The sequence below is a fragment of the Aegilops tauschii genome, chromosome 3 (genome assembly GCF_002575655.3).
Source record: "Aegilops tauschii subsp. strangulata cultivar AL8/78 chromosome 3, Aet v6.0, whole genome shotgun sequence".
Taxonomy (NCBI): Eukaryota; Viridiplantae; Streptophyta; class Magnoliopsida; order Poales; family Poaceae; genus Aegilops; species Aegilops tauschii.
Window position 1 is genome coordinate 629,518,472 of NC_053037.3, and position 20,732 is coordinate 629,539,203.

Below are 20,732 nucleotides of genomic sequence, written 5' to 3' on the forward strand. Positions count from 1 at the left end.
CGCGGGCGATCGACGGCGGTGAAGACGAGGACGGGACGTGGCGGACCGCTAAACCTAGACAAATCATGGGGAAAATGGAGCTCGGAGGTCGAGTTTCGAGAGGAGAAAGATTAACTAGTGTGGCTCAGACATTTCATCGAACACCTCATGTGCATAGGAGGTGAGCTAGAGCACCCAAATGCCCTCCCCTTGTCGGCCAGAAAAAACAGAGCACTGTGGAGTGCTCTGCTGTGGCAATGGGGTATATATAGAGAACTCATTGGTTTCGGTTCGTGGCACCAACCGGGACTAAAGGCCTTTGGTCCCGGTTGGTGCCATGAACCGGGACCAATGACCCCCTTTAGTCCCGGTTGGTGCCACCAACCGGGACCAAAGGCCTTGTGCTGCCCCGCATCAAAAGTTTAGTCCCACCTCGCTAGTTGAGAGGGCTCGAGAGTGGTTTATAAGCGTTGCTGCGCCCACCCTCTCGAGCTCCTCTCAACTGCAGGCTTTCGGGCCTAACTGTTCTCTTTGCCTGTGGGGCCTACTGGGCCTTCTGCGGGCCTGAATCCTGGCCCATGGATGGGTTTCAAGTCGTATTCAGGCCGTGGTGGCCCAGTAGGTGGCATAATTTTTTTCTCTGTTTTTTTTTCTCTTTTGCTTTATTTGTTTTGTTTTGTTTCTACTTACAACAAAAAACTTATTTATTTTATTTCTAATTACTTATGTATTTTACTTTAATTATTTTATTTTTATTTATTTTACTGCTGCTATTTTTATTTAATTTATTAAGGTTTATTTATTTTAGTTATTATAGTTTATTTTATTAAGGTTTATTCATTTTTATTTATTTTATTAAGGTTTATTTATTTTATTTACTATACAAAATGAACATAGATGCGCCTATAGAGAAAATTCAACCTAAATTCATAATAAATTTCTATGAAATTCAAAGAAATTTACTGTGAATTTAGGTCAAATTCCCTGTATAAGGGCATCTATTTTCACTTTGAGAGGAGCTCAACAAGGCAGAGAGGGACGGGCTTATAAACTGGTGTGAGCGCCCTTCGGTTGGCGAGGTGGGACTAAACACTGGCCGCAACTAGGACCAGCCCTTTAGTCCCGGTTTGTGGTATGAACCGGGACTAAAGGGTGGTGGGCCAGGAGCATGGCCCATTGGTCCCGGTTTGTCCCACCAACCGGGACCAAAGGGGCCGGACGAACCGGGACCAATGCCCCCACGAGGCCCGGCAGGCCCCTGGCCGCACGAACCGGGACCAATGCTCGCATTAGTCCCGGTTCCTGACTGAACCGGGACTAATGTGGATATTGCCCTGTGACCAAAGCCCAGTTTTCTACTAGTGCTTGTGTAAATCCGTATAATCCACACACATACGCCAGGTGCCGTTCTTTTTTAGTACGAGCACCGGGTTAGCTAACCATTCTGGATGAAAGACTTCCACAATGAACCCGGCCGCCAAGAGCCGAGCTACTTCCTCACCAATGGCCTTCCGCCTCTCCTCATTAAACCGGCGGAGGAATTGCCTGACTGGCTTAAATTTTGGATCAATATTAAGAGTGTGCTCAGCGAGCTCTCTCGGTACACCCGGCATGTCAGAAGGTTTCCATGCAAAGATGTCCCGGTTCTCACGGATGAACTCGATGAGCGCGCCTTCCTATTTAGGATCCAGATTGGCGCTGATGGTGAACTGCTTAGATGAGTCACCTGGAACAAAGTCAACAAGCTTAGTCTCATCGGCCGACTTAAATTTCATTACCGGCTCATGCTCCGTGGTTGGCTTTTTCAGAGACGTCATATCTGCCGGGTCAACATTATCCTTATAAAACTTCAACTCCTCTGTCGCACAAACAGATTCAGCGTAAGCAGCGTCACCTTCCTCGCACTCCAAAGCTACTGTTCGGCTGCCATGAACCGTAATGGTCCCGTTGTGACCCGGCATCTTGAGCTGCAAGTATACATAACACGGCCGTGCCATGAACTTGGCGTAAGCCGGCCGCCCAAATAGAGCATGGTACGGGCTTCTGATCTTGACCACCTCAAAAGTCAGTTTTTCCGCCCTAGAGTTGTTCTCATCTCCAAAGGCTACTTCCAACTCGATCTTACCAACTGGATACGCCGACTTACCAGGCACCACGCCGTGGAAAACAGTATTGGACTGGCTGAGGTTTTTATCGGTTAATCCCATACGACCGAAGTCTCATAATAGAGGATGTTGATGCTGCTGCCCCCGTCCATGAGCACCTTAGTGAATTTATACCCACCAACCTGAGGAGCCACCACCAAAGCCAGGTGACCCGGATTATCAACCCGGGGAGGGTGATCCTCCCTACTCCATACAATAGGTTGCTCAGACCATCGCAAGTAACGTGGAACCGCCGGCTCAACAGCGTTCACAGCCCTTTTATGAAGCTTCTGGTCTCGCTTGCACAAACTGGTAGTAAACACATGATACTGTCCACTGTTGAGCTGCTTTGGATTGGTCTGATATCCCCCCTGCTGCTGCTGATTACCCTGGCCAGATTGCTGGTTGAACCCCCCTTGATTACCTTGAAAATTCTGAAAATTGGAATTTGAGCCGCCGCTCGGGCCATGAAAGCCGCCGCCGCCTGAGCCGCCGCCCTGCCCATTGTTGCCATTGAAAGTGTTGGAATTTTTGAAAGCTTTCATGATTGCACAGTCCTTCCATAGATGAGTGGTTGGCTTCTCCCTAGAACCGTGCCTTGGACAGGGCTCATTCAACAATTGCTCAAGCGTCGGGCCTGATCCGGCAGATCGGGGAGGTGGTCTCCCCTTACGTCGGTGGTTGTTACCTTGCGCATTGGTGTTGGCCACAAATTCCATACTGCCATCAGCCTTACGTTTATTACTTCCCTAGTTCGCCGGGTTATGCTGAGGGCCCTTGCCGTTGCCGTTCTTCTTTCCCTTCCCTGTCTTTTCCTCATCAGACGCGGGATCCTTGGTACTATCAGAGTCGGCGTACTTGACCAGAGCCGCCATCAGCGTACCCATATCGTTGCAATCGTGCTTGAGCCGCCCAAGCTTCATCTTCAGGGGCACAAAACGACAATTTTGCTCCAACATCAAGACCGCAGAGCCGGCATCCATCTTATCAGACGAATGTATTATCTCTTTGACCCGGCGTACCCAATGGGTTGTAGACTCGCCTTCTTGCTGTTTGCAGTTAGTCAAATCCACAATTGACATAGATTGCCTACATGTATCTTTAAAGTTTTGGATGAACCGGGCTTTTAGCTCAGCCCATGACCCGATGGAATTGGGCGGCAGTCCCTTCAACCAAGTGCGGGCAGTCCCATCCAACATCATGGTGAAGTATTTGGCCATTGCCGCTTCGCTGACCTCCAGCAACTCCATAGCCATCTCGTAGCTCTCAACCCATGCTTCGGGCTATAAATCAGCCGTGTAATTAGGTACCTTCCTAGGTCCTTTGAAATCCTTGGGCAGACATTCATTACGGAGAGCCGGCACCAGGCAAGGGACGCCACCGGCTCTTGTAGCCATGCCTGCCTCAACAGAAGCCGTCGGGTGACCCGGAAAAGGCTGGTAAGCCGTCACCTGAGCCGCCTGCTCAGCTTCCTGACGCGCTCTGTCTTGATCTACCGCATTAAAGGCTCCATTATGTGCCGGGCCATACCCCCCAGGAAAGTCATGGCGCCGGACGTTGCTAGAGCCGGTCGCCGACGCCATGTGTCTGCTATAACTCGGACTCCGGTTTTGACGAATTGCCTGTCGAGGGGTCGAATGAATCCTGTCCCGGCTATATGAATATGCCTCCTGCTGCGCCAAAGCCGTCTGAAGAAGTTCTCTGACTCTGCGGGTTTCGACCGCCGTTGGGGAGTCACCCTCAACCGGAAGAGCCGCTAGTCGCGCTGCTGCAGCGATCATGTTTTCCAACGGGTTAGAATAATGACCCGGTGGTGTTGGCATGTATGGAGGCGGTGCAGTATTCACACGGGGAGGCCCCATCACTGGTGGCTGAACCAGCGTTCCCACCCCGGGTGCTGTGATCTGATTCATCTCTGGCGGGTTGCTAGGCCCTGCACCGGGTGTGTTGAAGAGGTTGCGAGGGTCATAAACCGGAGGGAGCCGAGATTGAACTTTCTGATACCTCCTTCTCATGACCTCATTGGATGCGTTCTGATCCATCGTGAGCCGGAAAGACTGCGCCTGAATAAACTGAGCCTGGGCGTCCAGAGTCGCCCGCTCTGCAGCCATCCTAACTCCTTCCGCTGCCAGGTCTTCCTTGGCCTGCGCTATGTCCAATTTTAGTTGTGCTACTTCTGCATCATGTTGAGCTTGATCCGCCGGGATGACCGTGGCAGTTAAGAGGGCCGTCATCTTATCTGTGAGATCCATTAGCACCTGAGCCGGCGAGTGCACAGGGCCTCCTGCCCCAGCGGCGGGGTTTTGAACAGGTTGTGTGTCGGCCATGAATATTCCAACCCGGCTTGGCGGCTCAAAGGGGTCCGGAATATTGTCGCCATCGGAACAACCCTTGAGCCTGCCATCTTGAAGTTGATACAACAAGTTGGTCTCATCTGTGGACGACTCGCCGTCAGAGCGGGCGGCCGTCTCATCGCCAGATCCAGATCCTTCAGAGAGTCCTCCATGGACGCATCCCACGAAAGCACGCTTCAAGGCAGGCAGAGTCCGGGCGGGTCTCGCACGCTGAGCCGTCTCGACGAGGTCGGTGCAGAGGTCCGGCTCAGGGCCCGGCTCGCCAATCTTGCCAATGAAAACGTGGATTCCGCCGAAGGGGACCCGGTACCCGTACTCGATTGAGCCAGCGTCGGGGCCCCAGCCTGCGTCGTCGATGTAGAGCTTGCCGCGACGACTCTTGGTCATCCGGCCCACAGCGTATCCCTTGAGCCCTTCGAAGCTGCCCTTCAAGAACTCAAATCCACCGTGCGCTGGCCCCACGGTGGGCGCCAACTGTCGTGGAATTGTCACGGCAGATGTCCTCGTGCAAGGACTTAGTCGTGGAGCCATCGCAACTAGGAAGCTTAAAGGGGTTAAACGGGACAAAGGACATGAGGATTATACTGGTTCGACCCCTTACGGTGACGGTAAAAGCCTACTCCAGTTGAGGTTGGATTACTTAGGGTTTCGATGACCAAGGAGCTAAACCGCTATGCCTGTCTATCGATCTGATCTTACTTGTCCTGAACCGCCGCTGGGTCGTCCCTTTATATAGAGAGGTTAACACCCAGCGGCTCTCAGAGACCCGGCCGGCTTATAAACAGTGTCCGGCTCGGACTCCTAACTATTCTTGCCTTACACTATAAGTCATGCCTTAACGGCGGTTTATCACTACGGGCCTTAAACCGCCTCTAGGCCTTAGGCCCATTATTGAACCGCCATCCTCAAGCTTGATATTGGGCTTCATGTGATGATCGTCATGACATAACCCGGCCCTTCCCGGGCGGGTGACTCCAGTAGTTATATCCCCAACAAGATCCAATCTAGACACCATCACGGATGGGGTTCACCACCTCCATTGGTACCTCTCCGATGATGCGTGAGTAGTTCTTTGTAGACCTTCGGGTCCGTAGTTAGTATCTAGATGGCTTCCTCTCTCTTGCTGAATTCTCAATACAATGGTCTCTTGGAGATCCATATGATGTAACTCTTTTGCGGTGTGTTTCTTGGGATCTGATGAACTTTGAGTTTATGATCAGTTATATCTTTTTATATCCATGAAAGTATTTGAGTTTCTTTGATCTCTTTTATGCATGATCTCTTATAGCCTCGTATTTCTTCTTCGATATTTGGGTTTTTTTGGCCAACTTGATCTATTTATCTTGCAATGGGAAGAAGTGCTTTGTAGTGGGTTCGATCTTACGGTGCTTGATCCCAGTGACAGAAGGGGAACCGACACGTATGTATCGTTGCTACTAAGGATAAAACGATGGGGTCTATCTCTACATAGATAGATCTTGTCTACATCATGTCATCGTTCTTATTGCATTACTCCGTTTCTCCATGAACTTAATACACTAGATGCATGCTGGATAGCGGTCGATGTGTGGATTAATAGTAGTAGATGCAGGCAGGAGTCGGTCTACTAATCTTGGACGTGATGCCTATATAATGATCATTTCCTGGATATCGTCATGATTATTTGAAGCTCCATCAATTGCCCAACAATAATTTGTTCACCCACCGTTTGTTATTTTTCTCGAGAGAAGCCACTAGTGAAACCTACAGCCCCCGGGTCTCTTACTCATATATTTGCCTTTGCGATCTACTTTTTCTTTGCTTTTATTTTCAGATCTATTAAACCAAAAATACAAAAATACCTTGCTGCGTTTTATTTTATTTGCGATCTATTTATTCAACCTATTACAACTTTCTCCCGTCCATGCACCAATTTGAGGCGCCGTTACCCGAAAGGGACTGACAACCCCTTTAACACGTCGGGTTGCGAGTGGTTGTTATTTGTGTGCAGGGGCTGTTTACATTCTGTTGCTTGGTTCTCCTACTGGTTCAATAACCTTGGTTTCTTCACTGAGGGAAATACCTACCGTCACTGTGCTGCATCATCCCTTCCTCTTTGGGGAAATACCGACGTAGTCCTAGCAGACATCAATTCTCTCTTTTCCCCTACCCATATACTGAGTTGCCCCGCATGAAACTACGAGAGATCCCTTGGTGTCGCCGTTGTCTCCCCCCTATGCCTCTCCACCCCTCCTTGCTGCCGCCAGAGGGCACGACCGGGCAAAGCTCGGTCAGCCCCGGCGGCAGGGTTCTCATGTCTCCACGCGCGGGCTCTCGGCACGGGGTAATGCATCCGTTTCCTAGGTGTGGCACTGGGCATCAGGCGCTGCGGCATGGTGGCACGCCAACGCGGGTTGGCATTGGTGACGTGGCGATGGTGTGACGGGCGGCGAGGCAGGCGGTGGCCAAGGACAACAACAGTGGTCGATGTGGCGCCGAAACGGCCTGATCTGGCCACCCGTGAGGTGCAGCTCGAGGGCGGCACGGGTTGCAGGCGTCCACCCCCACCGTGGCTCTCAGCCGTTGGAGGTGGAGGCGCAGCAGCGATGGTGGACTTCCCCTCCTATGCTTGTGCGGGTCAATGCACGCTGCGTTGGTGGCAAGCTAGTGGTGGAAGGGGCGTTCCATGGAGGGCGGTGTGTGTGTTGTGGTGTCGAGTTGTATGTGGTGGGTTGTATGGTCGTTACTTTATCTATAAATCAGGGTGAGAGCTGATGGCTCCATAATTTGGCACTTCTAATTGGGTATATTGATCGTTTTTTAACGGTTCTCACCTTTTTACTAAAAATAACACTTCGAGAAAGAACAATCCGTGTTTCTTGTTGTGCACATCCAAACACTTTTGGAAGGGAATGAATCAATATCCAACAAATGGGGCAGCGGGGGACAATTTCTCTATTAAGAGAAATTCCATTTGGCGCACCAGGAGAGAAGACGGCGCCTGGTACGAGTATAAGATACGTCCCTCTCATCTATACAAACAAGTTTCGTAAAGGGAGCCAGTATGATAAAGATGAGGAATATATTGCAATCGCCATCAGATCACTAGAGAAGAGATCCAGGAGAGAAGAAGTTCACTTAGATCCATATGGTCTCCTGATGCGGAGCATCCTACGGACATCATCATGTCAAAAGTCCGTTTGACAAGTGACATGTGCGACATCTACTTCACATACATAAAGGTGAATCATCTCCTTTACACGTGCTCAGTTGACCCCTTCGAGTACGGTATACTACTTGACATTCCTCTCGTGTGCATGCATAGATATTGCCGGAGCTTCACGGATGCTGATGAGGAGTGCAAGCGCCAAGGAACACCTACACCATCGTGAGGGAAGCTTGGAAGCGGAGACGGAAGAAGACGAAGCTGCAGCAAAGTTGGACGTCCGACGCGACCACACCCAGGCCAGCCAAAGAACCGCAACCAATGCACGCTACAGCGGCCGGACGACCGAAGTGTCACCGGACGTCCGACACACTACAGTGCCCGGACGACCGTCCGCTACCGGAAATCCGGTGACACCTGTCCAAAGAAGAAATGTGGGATGTTCGGCGCCCTCCGGACGACCGGACCCTCGCGAGCGGCCGGACGACCGACAACCATCTAACATCCGACATTGCCTACGTGCAGACCCACAGGTTTTTACCCATGCATCTCTCTCCCACTTACCCCTTCATGGCTTAGACTATAAACAGACCTCCCCCTCCTCACTTCTAGGGTTAGCAATGTGATAGCTCATCTTAGTTGAGCTTTTCTCCTTACCTACTCCTCTTGAGATAGAGAGACCACTCCCATGGAGTTCAAGACTTCCATGTGAGCATGTGAGAAGACCCCGAGGGATTCAAGACCCCCATCGTGGGAAGGATCTACCTAGATCATCAAGACCTCATCTCCTTTGAATTTTGATGAACTCTACCTTGTATCTTTTCCTTTGTTGTTCATGTACCTTGTGGATCCATGTGTTTGTTAGTCTAGTAGATGTGTGATTGGACTCGTTCTTGTGTTTTCTCCTTGTTCTTCGCGGGACCCCCTCCAATTCATGAAAGACCGGCCCCATAGAGTTCCACCCTATATCATCTTGGTATCATGAGCCATATTGATCACGAATTTGGAGTCCCCCCTTCATTTTCTAGCCTAATTTTGTGTGCTTTTGTCCCAATTCCAAAATCCCCACCAAAAGTAGCCCTCCCAAATCTTTTGCATTTTGTTGGTTCTTTTGAGATTTTGTTGTGTTTGATCCATGATTTTGTTGTTTGGCAAGTGGATCTTGGCATTCCCAACCCCCCACCACGAAATCCATTCATTTTTTTTTCCTTTTCTCCATCAATTTTGACCCCGAAATCCCAAATTTCCGCCCAAAATCGCGTCCCGGATATGAAATCCCGAGTTGACCCAGACTCATCAGACATATGGAGCCTTCGGAACCACCAGATGTCCGGTATTTACTGGAAATCCGACCGCCCAAAAAAAGAGCCGAATTCTCGGATGTCCAGTAGCCCAGAAAACTGACTTCGCTGAAATTTTGTTTTGGCCATAACTAATTCATCCGGAGTCCGATTTTGACGTTCTTTAGCTCGTTTTGTAGCTATTGACACCCCCAATGCATCTCACAAAATTACCACCATCATCATTTGACTCCATCAAAGTTTCTGAAATTTGGCACTTATTATTTGGGCAGATTGTGTGTGTGTAAACTTTCTATATTTGTAGTACAAGGCTAGTGTAAGTTATTTTTATTTAGGAGTCCTTGCTAGGCCGTACTGTAATTGGATTCAGAGCGGACACCGGAGGCCTTGTCCGAGATGGAATTGAATTGTAGGAGCCCAGCTAGCTAGGTATGATGCAATCGGTACCACCTCGTCCGTAGGCAGCCCTGCACTTAATTTGCAGGCAGAAGCGAATCCAAGGAATCCAAGGAATCGAGGACGACGACGACGACGAGGAGGAGGATGGAGATGGTGGCGCTGCGGAGCCAGGAGGGCGTGGATTTCGTGGTTCCCGCGGAGGAGGCCAGGGTGTCCATGTTCTTACGTCGTAGGATGGAGCTCGACCGCGAAAACTACATCGTCCCCGCCGACGGCGACGAGACCAAGTATACCCACATCTTGCTCCGCTCCATCCGAGCGGACGTCCTGCCCAAGGTTCTGCACTACTGCAAGAGGCACGCCATTGCCACCGACGACGACCGGGACCTCGGCGACTGGGACGCGGAGTTCGTCGGCAGTGTCGACCTCGACACCCTCTACGATCTCATCCTGGTGATTCATTAATCAATTTGTTTCCTCTCCATCTCTTCTCCCATCACACAACCAGCAACTAATCATGTGCTTGCTTGCACCGTATTTTTTTCTTCAACTTTTGAGTTTTTTTTTTTTGAGACAATTCAATTTTTGAGCTTTGAAGCATATATTGATCGTGTTAGTCACCGTTAAATCGCAGGCTTCGGAGAAGCTCGAGGTCCGAGGGCTCCTTGGTCTGGCCTGCCGGGCCCTCGCCGGCAAGATCAAGGGGAAGTCGCCACGCGAGACCTGCCATATCCTCGACGTCAGGGGCGTCTTCGACGACGCCAATCATGACCTCAAGTTGGTGGAGAAGGCGTTGGCGGCTCTTAACATAGTCCGTTGCCAGGACTTCACCCAATACGAACCCAAGCTCAATGCTTTCAAGTGTAGTCGATACCACAACTTTGAGAACCTAGCCTTCTTCGACTTCGACAAAGAATGTGAGTGTTCAATTTTCGGTCACCATCACCAAACTTCTTCTTCTTCTAGGTCTTCACTGCGCGACACAATATTAATACATAAGTACGCACGTGATACATGTTGGTTTTGATTTGTGATCATGTGCAGCCAGCTTCCAACGTGGTCCGCCGCTCCACAAGTTACCTTCACCCGAGTCGATCCAGCGATATTGCCTCAATGTCATTTCTGTCAAGGCGCGCGAATCGGATGTTGGCTATCCGATCAGTGTGTTTGGAACCGTTATAGCGAGGGACTATGTCGACTATAGATGCGTCTATCTGTTTAGGCGTGAAAGGGATGATCCCCAGCTCATCAGCTCTCCCGTATGTACCTTGATCTTTGTTCCTCGCCTTGTTAATTGCTGCTTATTATATCATTCCACCGTTTTTGCTCGGAAATGTAAGGCGTGTTTGACATCTTTTCTTTCCTTGAACCCTTTTGCAGGATGATATGTTATCTTTGGTAGATCCATGTCGAGCACTTGTTCCGATAGACAACGTTTATTTTGAGACTGATTTAAAGATCAAGTGTGATGGAGGGGCAGATAGAGTTTTCAGTAAAGGCATAACGGAATTCAATTGGGTTTGCATCCCTACATACAAGCAAACCATGGCGGTCAGTGTGTATAGTTTCCTGAGTGACATGGAGTTTTTATGTGCACTGGTACACGAACCCGTGGAAGCCACCATTGCAATCAATGTTTTGAAGGGGCCATGTAATATCTCAAGAGTAGCCGCTTCGGCTCCCGGAAACTTCAAGGATCATGTCGTTCTATACGAATCAGCGGGCAGTCCGACGGTAGTCGGCGATGGTGACTCCATCCCGTTAACTCGGAGCGTGGTAGCTATCTCTCTAGATCAAAAGTTGGCGCTCTTCCTTGTTGGTGGTGACGCGTGTGAACACCTTGCTCTCACTCTAGGACATTCCGATCAAGTGCTTATTCGCAAGATGGGTTGTGCGGTGTTGGAGGTAATAGTTGGTTGGACATATGTGCCGAGAAGAGAGAGGCCTAATATGTTTAAGGTTATCGGAAAACATACACGCCTCTTGCTGTGAGAAGGTATGGCGTCGATGGAGGCCACATATTAGTTGTTTGTATAGTTGTGGTACTCCTTCAATTAGAAGATGTAAGGCGTTACATAATTTTGTTTTAGATGTAACATAATTTTGTATTAGATGTAAGGCGTTATGTGAGAGGATTTCACGAAATGTAATTGGAGGTACTGTGAGCTTTTTGTTCATAAAAAAAATATGGTTTGCAAGAGCATGAAATCAGCATAGATCAATATGCATATACATAGTATAGATAAGTGTTGTGGCATTGTGGGTCTTGACAACTATATATATACTTGCATTGTGGATCTTCTGGTCGTAAGGAAGAAAGGAAGCAAAGCAGCTGCTGCCGCTGTGTGACCCTAACACTCGTCCAGTGGGTGAGAGTGACCCAGGCAGCACAGCACACCACTGAGCGCAGTGGCGGAGCTTGAAAGAAATCTTTGGAGGGGCGAAGCTATAAAAAACAAATACTAAATCATACGAATACAACAAGTTAGAAAGTTAGATATTGCAAATATCAAGTACAGATAATTATATTGATCTTCTCCAGATTAGCTTGCAAAATACATTTATAATCAGTAGAGAATTCAGTTCACTACAAAGTGCTATTTAACATGGAGCATTCAGTTCACTACGGATCAGCTCCAGAACAAAAGAAAGAGTCAATTACACTGATGGTGCTATAACTTGGCGCGAACGGTCACTTTAGTACTACAAGTTGTGGTGTACATTGAAGTGATTCAAAAACTTGGCTCGGACGTGCGAATACGGTTGCTTATCCCGTTTGTATACGAAATGTGCACTGACTAGGCATGTGGACCCTAAGAGCGTGTGGCCTGATTTTCACAAAATAAACCTCGGAATTTTGATTTTTAAAAAAAGGTCCATGTAGACGTGGCATTCTTCACCTCAGTGACCAGCGGGTTCTGCCTGTTAAAAATAAATAACAAAAAAGTAGGTGCCGCCAGGATTTGAACCCAAAACCACTTGCTACATCATGTACGGGCCAAACCACTCTACCATACATTTTCAACTAACTATTATATAATTGACATTGTGAAGTATAAAAAATTTAAAATTTTATATAGTACAAATATTTCATAAACTACAACTAAAAATATTGTTTCAATTATACAAGCATTTTAATAATTATATGCACATTTGTATAGTTCAATGTCTCTATAATTAAAAATATTCATATTCTAACATTTAAAATTTTGATTTGAATATTCAATCATGTATACTATTTAAGTTAATACAGATATGCACATTTATAATTCATCATGTTAATTATATTATTATTAAAATGTTTGTATTATCAAAATTTATAACACAGAAATATCCATATCAATTATATGTTTTTAATATAATACGGGGTGTATATTTACAAATCATCGTTTGTTTGTATAATATTTATAACACATAAATGTTTGAATATAAGTTTTATTACTTACGTTTTATAAATATCTTTAAAAAATAGTTGGTGCAAATGAGCCGCAATATTTGCAGCCCATTTAAGCTCCACCTGCGTATCAAGTGTATATATAAATATTGTTAACCACAATTAGAAGTATGAAACATATGGCGTAGTGGTTAGATACACATCTTTTTTTGCAGATGGTTGCAGGTTCGAAACCTGGGCGCTCCACCATTTTTAATTAAAAAAACAATATTCGGATTCTTTTTTTTGAAAAAACAGGCCACATGCCCCTTGTCCTTGGTCTAGTCGCTGACAGCGGGGTCCACACGCCTAGTCAGCACAGATTCAGTATACAAACAGGATAATAACCATATTTGCATGTCCGGGTCAAGTTTTTGCACCACTTTAATGTACGGCACAACTTCTAGCATCAAAGTGATCATTTACGCCAAGTTGTGGCACCACCAGTGTAATTGACTCCAAAAGAAACTATACCCAAAATACTATATAACCATCAATGGTTTTCCCCTTAAGCATCACTGCCTCCCTCGGTCCCTCTTAATCTGTAAAGGACATTTTCTATTTCAGTACAAAATCCAATTGACAACATCTAATTTACAAAATCAATGACCAGATGACCACTAATTTTTCTCTCACCAAAGGTTCCTCCACTAAGGTAACAAAGCTACAAAATCTGGGAGATGCAGAAAATTATACAGGGAGCTGCATCTCCAACAATGGCAAGATGAAAAGACCACATCTAATTAGAATTTTCCTCCACTACAAAGCTACGGAGGTCACAATATTTCAACTTCCCAAAAATTCCATAGGGGAAAGATTGAGAGAGATACAGAGAGGGCAGTCTGCTCACACGGCTTACCGAGGCACTGCGCGACGTCGACGGAGCCTGATGCTGTAGCGGACAGCCGTAGCCGAGGCAGAAGTGGATCTGTGGATGAACCTGAGTGGAGTAGTAGTTCTAGGCAGAAGCGGACAGCTTTATTTTGCGGCGGCCGCTGGAGCCCGCGCACTCCCGCGCGCAAAACCTGGCTCACCCGGCGCTGTATCCTGACTTTCAGCGCGCCGCGGCTGTTGGACATGCTCTTAAAAGCCTGCAATAGTTTGCAAATATAGATGAAGGTATTGCACAAGGAAAACGTTCAGATTCAGCCGGATGATAAAATCGCTGGTGTAAACCGTCCCCTACGCTCACCACGTGTCCCTGTGGGGCAGACACCGACGGGGCCTTATCTCCTCATCTCCTAGGCACGTCACGAGCCACTCATTTTCCCTCCGGGTCAATCCCCTTCCGTCTTCCACCTCTCGCCTCTTCCTGTTTCTCTTCGTTGACCACCGCGACCCATGGACAATCCAAATGCTGCTGCCCAAGCTCCATGCTCCGTTCCAAAACTGCTCTTGTCATCGCCGGTGGTGGGCTGGCGCTCCATCCCCGCGTAGGCCATTGTTGCGGTAGGAGTTGCCGACCATCATCGACTCGTTGATGTGTTAGTGTTGCCAAGCATATCGGGGCAGCATGGCCGGTGCTGTGGAGGAAGTAGCGCTGCGCCCGTGGATCTCGCCGGCAGCGGGGATGCTTCCACGCAGCACGCGTGGTGCTGCATCCTCTGCAGATCTCGGCGGGCGGGGTAGTTGCAGCGCAGCACGGCGCAGCGGGCATGGCGGAGCTGCAATGCAACATGTGATGTTGTACTCGCTGGCGGACCTCGCCGGCGGCGGAGCTGCAGTGCGGCGTTCATGGTGCTGCGTCCGTCTCATGGCCGGCACACGGCGGAGCTGCAGTGCAGCGCGTCGTGCTGCGACCGGTGGACCTCACCGGCGACGGGAGCTGCAGTGCGGCGGACATTACTGGCGCGGCGGAGCTGCATTGCGACACGTCGTACTGCGACCGGTGGACCTCACCGACGGCGGGAGCGGCAGTGCAGCACATCGCTGGCGTGGGAGGGCCCTCACCGGCGGCGGGAGCTGCAGTGCAGCCGACCTCACCGGCGGCGGGAGCTGAAGTGCGGCGTACCTCACCAGCGACGGGAGCTGCAGTGCAGCGTACAGCGACGAGAGCTGCAGTGCAGCGTACAGCGACGACGGTGGCTATGACCCGCGGGAATTGAGCTTTGCCGCAGCGGCTGCTGGAAGGCGGCGTTGCTGCCCAGAAAGGCGAGGGACAGAGACACTTGGAGGGGCTTGATCCGACGTCCATCAGTGGGGTAATCAGACGGCTGTCAACCCGACTTATTTTCTACCAAAATCAGTCAATTGATTTGTAGTAGCGGCCATTGCACAAAAGTGGGCCGTGTCCCACCCGTGTGTGCGCCACCTCCCTTTGGAGTGCTCTCAACAACTTGTATTCATATAGATGAAGGTATTGCACAAAATGAAACGAATTGCATATGGATTTTAAAAGCCTACAATAGTTTGCAAATATAATTGGGTCCGTCTATATCTTATTTAGATGTGAGATAATATGTCACATCTAACATGATGTCATCCTATGTCAGCGCCAACTCACTCAAAACAAATCCCGCCCCGTTCTTTGTCTTTGAATTTGTTTGTTTGTCTCTTTTTTTGTCTATCCTCCAGCCCCGCCATAAACGGCACTCTCATTCCTTGGGCCGGCCTTGTATGTTTTTTTTTTCTCGCTGTTGTTACCTATTATACATTTTGAACAAACACAACAAAGGCAAAAAGGCAATAAAAAATGTTTTTGACGGACAGATCTGGGCCGGCAGCACTTGTTCGTACACGCGCACATGTATTTATACATGTACATGCACCTGTATTTGTACGCATTGTCCAGTCTTTCTTCTGGGTGTCACACACACGCACATGGCCATGCTAGTTGCTTTCGTTCTCTATAGTTCAACCGTGCATGCATGCATGGAGACAGGGTATGTGCACTCGCCCACTCACCAATGCTAGCTAGTTAAGCTTCATATGTAATGCATCTCTGGGTCATCCTCGAACGCGTACATGTATATGTACAAGATTGTATTGTCTACCATTGATCATTAATCAATAAAGTCCCTAGTATGTTTTGAAAAAAAATTGTGCATGCATGAGCTAAAAGACATGCATGCTTTTTTTTTCTATATACTACTACACTAATTTTATGTTAACCATTTACAAAAAAGTAAAATTTGGAAATATGGTCATGTATTGCATGCATGAAGAAAAATGCTCGAGTTGGAGGGTGAGCTTGCAACTGACCAAAACACAACTACGAGCCCAATTGCGAGTCGTGGGCAAAATTGCAACTGGGACAAAAATAACTACGTGTCCCAGTTGCGAGTCGTGAATGGACCTGCAACTTGAAGGAAACACAACTACAAACCCAGTTGCGAGACGGGGGTGGAATTGCAACTGAGGCAAAAAAAATGTCATATCAGAGTTGCGAGTTGAGGGTGGACTTGCAACTGAGACAAAAAAAAAGGCCGGTCCTCAGTTCCGTGACGAGAGTGGACTTGCAATTGAGACAAAAAAAGGCTGGGTCGTAGTTGCGAGTCGTGAGTGGGATTGCAACTAGGAAAAAAAAATGATCGGGCCCTAGTTGCGAGTCAAGGGTGGACTTGAAACTAGGACACAAAAAAAGTCGGAGCCCTCTCGTGAGTCGGGGTGAACTTGCAATTGGGACAAAAAAAAGTGTCGGCCCTAGTTGCAAGTTGAGGATGGACTTGCAATTGGGACATAAAAAGGTTGATACAGGGTTGTGAGTCGAGAATGAATTTGCGACTAGGATAAAAAAAAGTCAGGCCAGAGTTGCGAGTCGAGGAGGGACTTGCAAGTCAAAAAAAGCATAAATTTAAAATATAAAATAAAAAAAGAGAAAAATAAATAAAAAGTAAAAAATAATAATAAAACATGAATTTGATTTTTTTCATGATTTTGAAACAAAAAATAAAGAAAAAACAATAGAAAAAGAAAAAACAAACAAAGCAGCCCATCCAACGCTGATACACAGCCCAAAATAATGAAATGGAGTGGACAGAGGCGGACAGGGAGATTGGTTTAGGACGTACACGACAAGACAATGGTTTAGATGTGAGATAGTATCTCACGTCTAGTCTCACATCTAGATGTGAAATAGCAATACTGAATATAATTAGTACGTTGCAAGAGAAAAGTAGAAGAAACACACGGGCAACTAAATATGAAAGGAAATTCATAGAAAGTGGAAGTCCAGACAAAAGGACATGTTGTTAGATCATACACACACATATCCACACAAGCTTAGCTACTAGCAGGTTCTATAGCCCAGTGCGACGTTGAACTCCATGTGTCAATTTTCATAATAACTCCCATCAAACACAAACTAGTGCAAACGATCGGATGCACACAAACAATCGTCACGATGGACAGATGGGTGGGGCAAGACAAGGAAGGAAACATGAAGAAGGATAGGTGAGACGAGGTCAATGGCAAACGGTACAGACGATGCATTACGAGTACCGTGTGTCTGAGTCGGGCATAGAGGCATGTCTGGTCAAGGCGTTGAAGCGCTCCCTCCGGCTTGATGGCACCGAAAGCGACAACAACACGTACAAACGAGTTACAAGGTTTTACAAAGAGGGTTAATTTGATTGGTTAATATGTGGGGAGGCGGCCCATCCCCTGAAAATCAGGGGGGGGGGGGGGGGGGGGGGGGGGGCAAGGTTGTGATTGGTTAGTAGATGAAAAAAATCCTAGTCAGCATGTAATTGCGTGTAACTCTTTGTATGTTTAGCATTATTGAATACGAAGTCTATAAAGAGAGGGTGGATGAGGGCGCAAGAGAAAGGTAGTTTGCAGAGAAAAGGCAAAGGTGACGCTCGTCATTGAATTGAAGAAGAGAAAAATTATGATGACGATGAATTGGTTAGAGGATGTGCCTTTTATGTATTTGATTTGTTTTGAGAAAAGGGAGAAGCAAAAGCAATATGATGATGCTTTTGTATGTATGGTGTTGAATGAACGACAGCGATGCATCACCTCACCTTCATCATCCACTACTCACTCAATGCCGATCCCATCCGATCCCATCCATTAGGAAAAGTCTCCTCCTCGTGTCGACATCCTCTACTAGTAGAGTATATGTTTTGTCATTTTTTAATATTAAAAGTGTGCTCAATCATTCATTCATTCAACTTTTTTTGAGCAGCTTTGTATCCAGGGCGGCTGCATATAGAAAATTGGAATGAGCCAAAGACGACACATGAATCATTGGGCGTGAAATTTTCTTTTTATCACTGTTCGAGCAGAACATGTTTGAAAAAAACAAAGAACGATTACATATCTTCCATCTTTTTGTTTCTCCTTATATACTGGAGTGGAGTGGAGTGGAGTAGTATTTCTTAATTTCTTCTTCAGCTACAAAAACTGTAACGAAAATGTGAATTAATTAACTAGGCGACCATCTGCTCCAGGTCCGACCACCGCGCCGCCAGCATGTCGCTGCCGCCGTCGTTCATCCACGACGAGTACATGTCCTCCTGCCTCGTCGCATCATGCGTCCTGCTGCTGCTTCTGACCCCGAAAGACGTGGACTTGCGCAGCTCCGCGCCCTGCACGCCCCAGTCCAGCTTCCCGTCCGGCGACCCCCAGTCCGCCAGCATGGACGACGGCGCCGGGGACTTGAACGACCGCGCCGGAGCCAGAGACGGAGCCGGGGACGGAGAGCGGTGCACGAAGGTCTGGCTCCGGTTGGTGAAGGCGGCGGCGCGGGCGCTCAGCCCCCCCATCCCCATGGGCGGCTTGGTGCTGCCGCGCGCGCTGCTCTGCTGCTGTTGCTGGTGCTGCTGCTGGTGCTGCAGGGAGGAGAGCGCCTGCACGTAGGCGGCGACGAGGTCGGGCGAGTAGTTGTCCGGCGGTGAGCTGGCCCTGGCCATCATCATCCTGCGCGCGTACTGGCTGTCGGCGTCGAAGTCCAGCTCCCGCGAGCTGAGCGACGCCGTGAGCGCCGGCCTGGAGGAGGAGCGCGGCGGCGACGAGGTTGTCGAGGAGGGCGACGGCGATGCCATGGATGCGGCGGAGGGGTTGACGGCGCGGAGCTGGCGGGGGCCGTGGGCGAAGAAGCAGATGCGGCGTGGGCATCCGACCTCGTCCTTGCAGAGCCTGGTGCGGTACTGCGCCGGGTGGAGCCATGACTCGAAGACGCCGTGCGCGTACTCGCAGGCGTCGCCCTTGCGGCATGCTTGCGGGTCGCGGCGGAAGTCGGGGCAGGGGACGCAGGAGTAGGGCACGCGGCGCGGGTCGCGGCGGCGCGCGTTCTCGCCGGGGTGGGCGAAGGGGCACTCGGTCCAGTCGTGCGTGTAGGCGCGGGAGCACGGGTTCACCTTGAAGCTGTACATGCGGAAGTCGTCGGTGGCGAACACGCCCGCGTTGATGTCCTCCGTCTGGGCGGCGTCCGAATGGGCGTGTGCGGCGGAGGAGGAGTAGTCCTTCTTGGCCGTCTTCCTGGTGGTGACCGCGGTGTCCGTGTCTTTCTTTGTGGGGCTGGAGGGGAGTCTGTTTTGGTGGTGGTCGAGGGCGAGGAGGGAGGAGGAGGAGGCGCCGGCGCTGAGGAGGAGGCGGGCGGCGTGGGGCGCGGAGGGTGCGCGGCCAGCATGGGCGAGGAGGAGCGGGGTGGCGCCGTCGGAGGCGGAGGCGCGGGCGGCCTCGGAGGGGGCGATGGAGAGGACGTAGGAGAGGACGGTGGTGCTACCGTAGAGCGCGGCGACCATGGCGGGCGTGCGCAGGTGGAGCGCCAGCTGCTGGGTGGTTCTCCTGTTGCTGCTGGCGCCGGCGGGCTTGGGGGAAGGGCCGTACCACGGGGATGCGGCGACGAGGGAGAGGTTGTCCTCCTGGACGGCCCGGCGGAAGGCGGGCAGGTCGTCGGCGGCGGCGAGCTCGAGCAGGTAGGAGGAGGGGTGGTCGTGCGCGGCGCGGGCGGAGGGCGAGGCCATGGCGTTGCGGAGGCCCGGGCACATGCTTGCTTCGCTTCGCTTCCTTTGGTTTGCTTGGTGGAGGAGGTGAGATTCGGTGATGATGGATGAGTGGATGCGGTTGAGGATGCCGGGAAGCCATGGATGGGGTGGAGGTTATATAGACGGCAGGACGCGCACGGACACGGGTGGCCTGCCCTAGACCCTAGTGGAGGGAGGGAGGCGAAGCTTCCCTTGAGCGCGTGTGCGTGTGCGGATGGGTGCTCATTTTGCGCGTGCGTGATGCTTCCCGGCACCTGCACCTGCTGCTGCTCTCTCAGTGGCACGGGGGGTCACTCTCACCCACTACCACTAGAGGAGACGGCAGCTTCCTTTCTTCTTCCCCCTCTTCTCATCATCTTGCTTCAAGTTGCAAGCTCTTTGACCCTTTGACTCCTTGACTCGCTCTTCCATACGACCAGACCTACCTCGTTTCTTTCTTTCATGAGGGAGCTTGAATTCAACTCCATTCAATTCACCAGTCAACGGTCAAGCCTACCACTAATGGAGTAACTAACAAGGAGCAGGCAGGCAGGCAGGCAGGCTCACTAGTACTGGATCTCTTGAGCTACCAACGGCATCTTACTAATTCCATCCTCTTCAGCACACCAACAACATTCATTCATTCCATAACTAATTAGAATAGTATCTTCCTAGCTCTAACTATCTTCAACAACCACAAGACTCATATTACTCATCAATTCACAGACTTGCTTCAAACCTAGTAGGATGACCAGAATGCAGCACCACGACACGATCTAGGACACCTAGCCTCCACGGTAGGAGGTGTCCACGCCTGCGTCCCCAGTCAATCCCCGTGCATCGAGGGAGACACAACCTAGTAGCTGTCGACGGTCACCGCACAGCCTTACACTGGTCCTTGACCTTGGCCGAGTCAAACTCACACGCTGCCACACTTGTGGCCATCGTTGTCGATCCCAAAATATAAGAACGTTTTTAACACTATACTAGTGTCAAAAACGTTCTTATATTATGAGACGGAGGGAGTACAACATAGCAGATAAAGGGCACGTACTCGAACACTGAG

General features: G+C 49.5%; 2 protein-coding genes across 2 annotated transcripts; one reads left to right on the plus strand and one right to left on the minus strand.

Annotated features, from left to right (window-relative positions):
• The first annotated feature begins 9,472 nt into the window (after nucleotides 1–9,472).
• Nucleotides 9,473–11,440, plus strand: LOC141020871 (uncharacterized). Its single transcript, XM_073495827.1, has 5 exons — nucleotides 9,473–9,775; nucleotides 9,957–10,239; nucleotides 10,367–10,581; nucleotides 10,703–10,840; nucleotides 11,435–11,440. Exons 1-5 carry the CDS (start codon nucleotides 9,473–9,475, stop codon nucleotides 11,438–11,440), a joined length of 945 nt encoding a protein of 314 aa, XP_073351928.1.
• Nucleotides 11,441–17,945: 6,505 nt separating this feature from the next.
• On the minus strand, nucleotides 17,946–19,992 carry LOC109774802 (zinc finger CCCH domain-containing protein 33). The gene has a single exon (XM_020333867.4). The coding sequence runs from the start codon at nucleotides 19,688–19,690 to the stop codon at nucleotides 18,128–18,130; it is 1,563 nt and encodes a 520-aa protein (XP_020189456.1). The 5' UTR covers nucleotides 19,691–19,992; the 3' UTR covers nucleotides 17,946–18,127.
• Nucleotides 19,993–20,732: the final 740 nt, after the last annotated feature.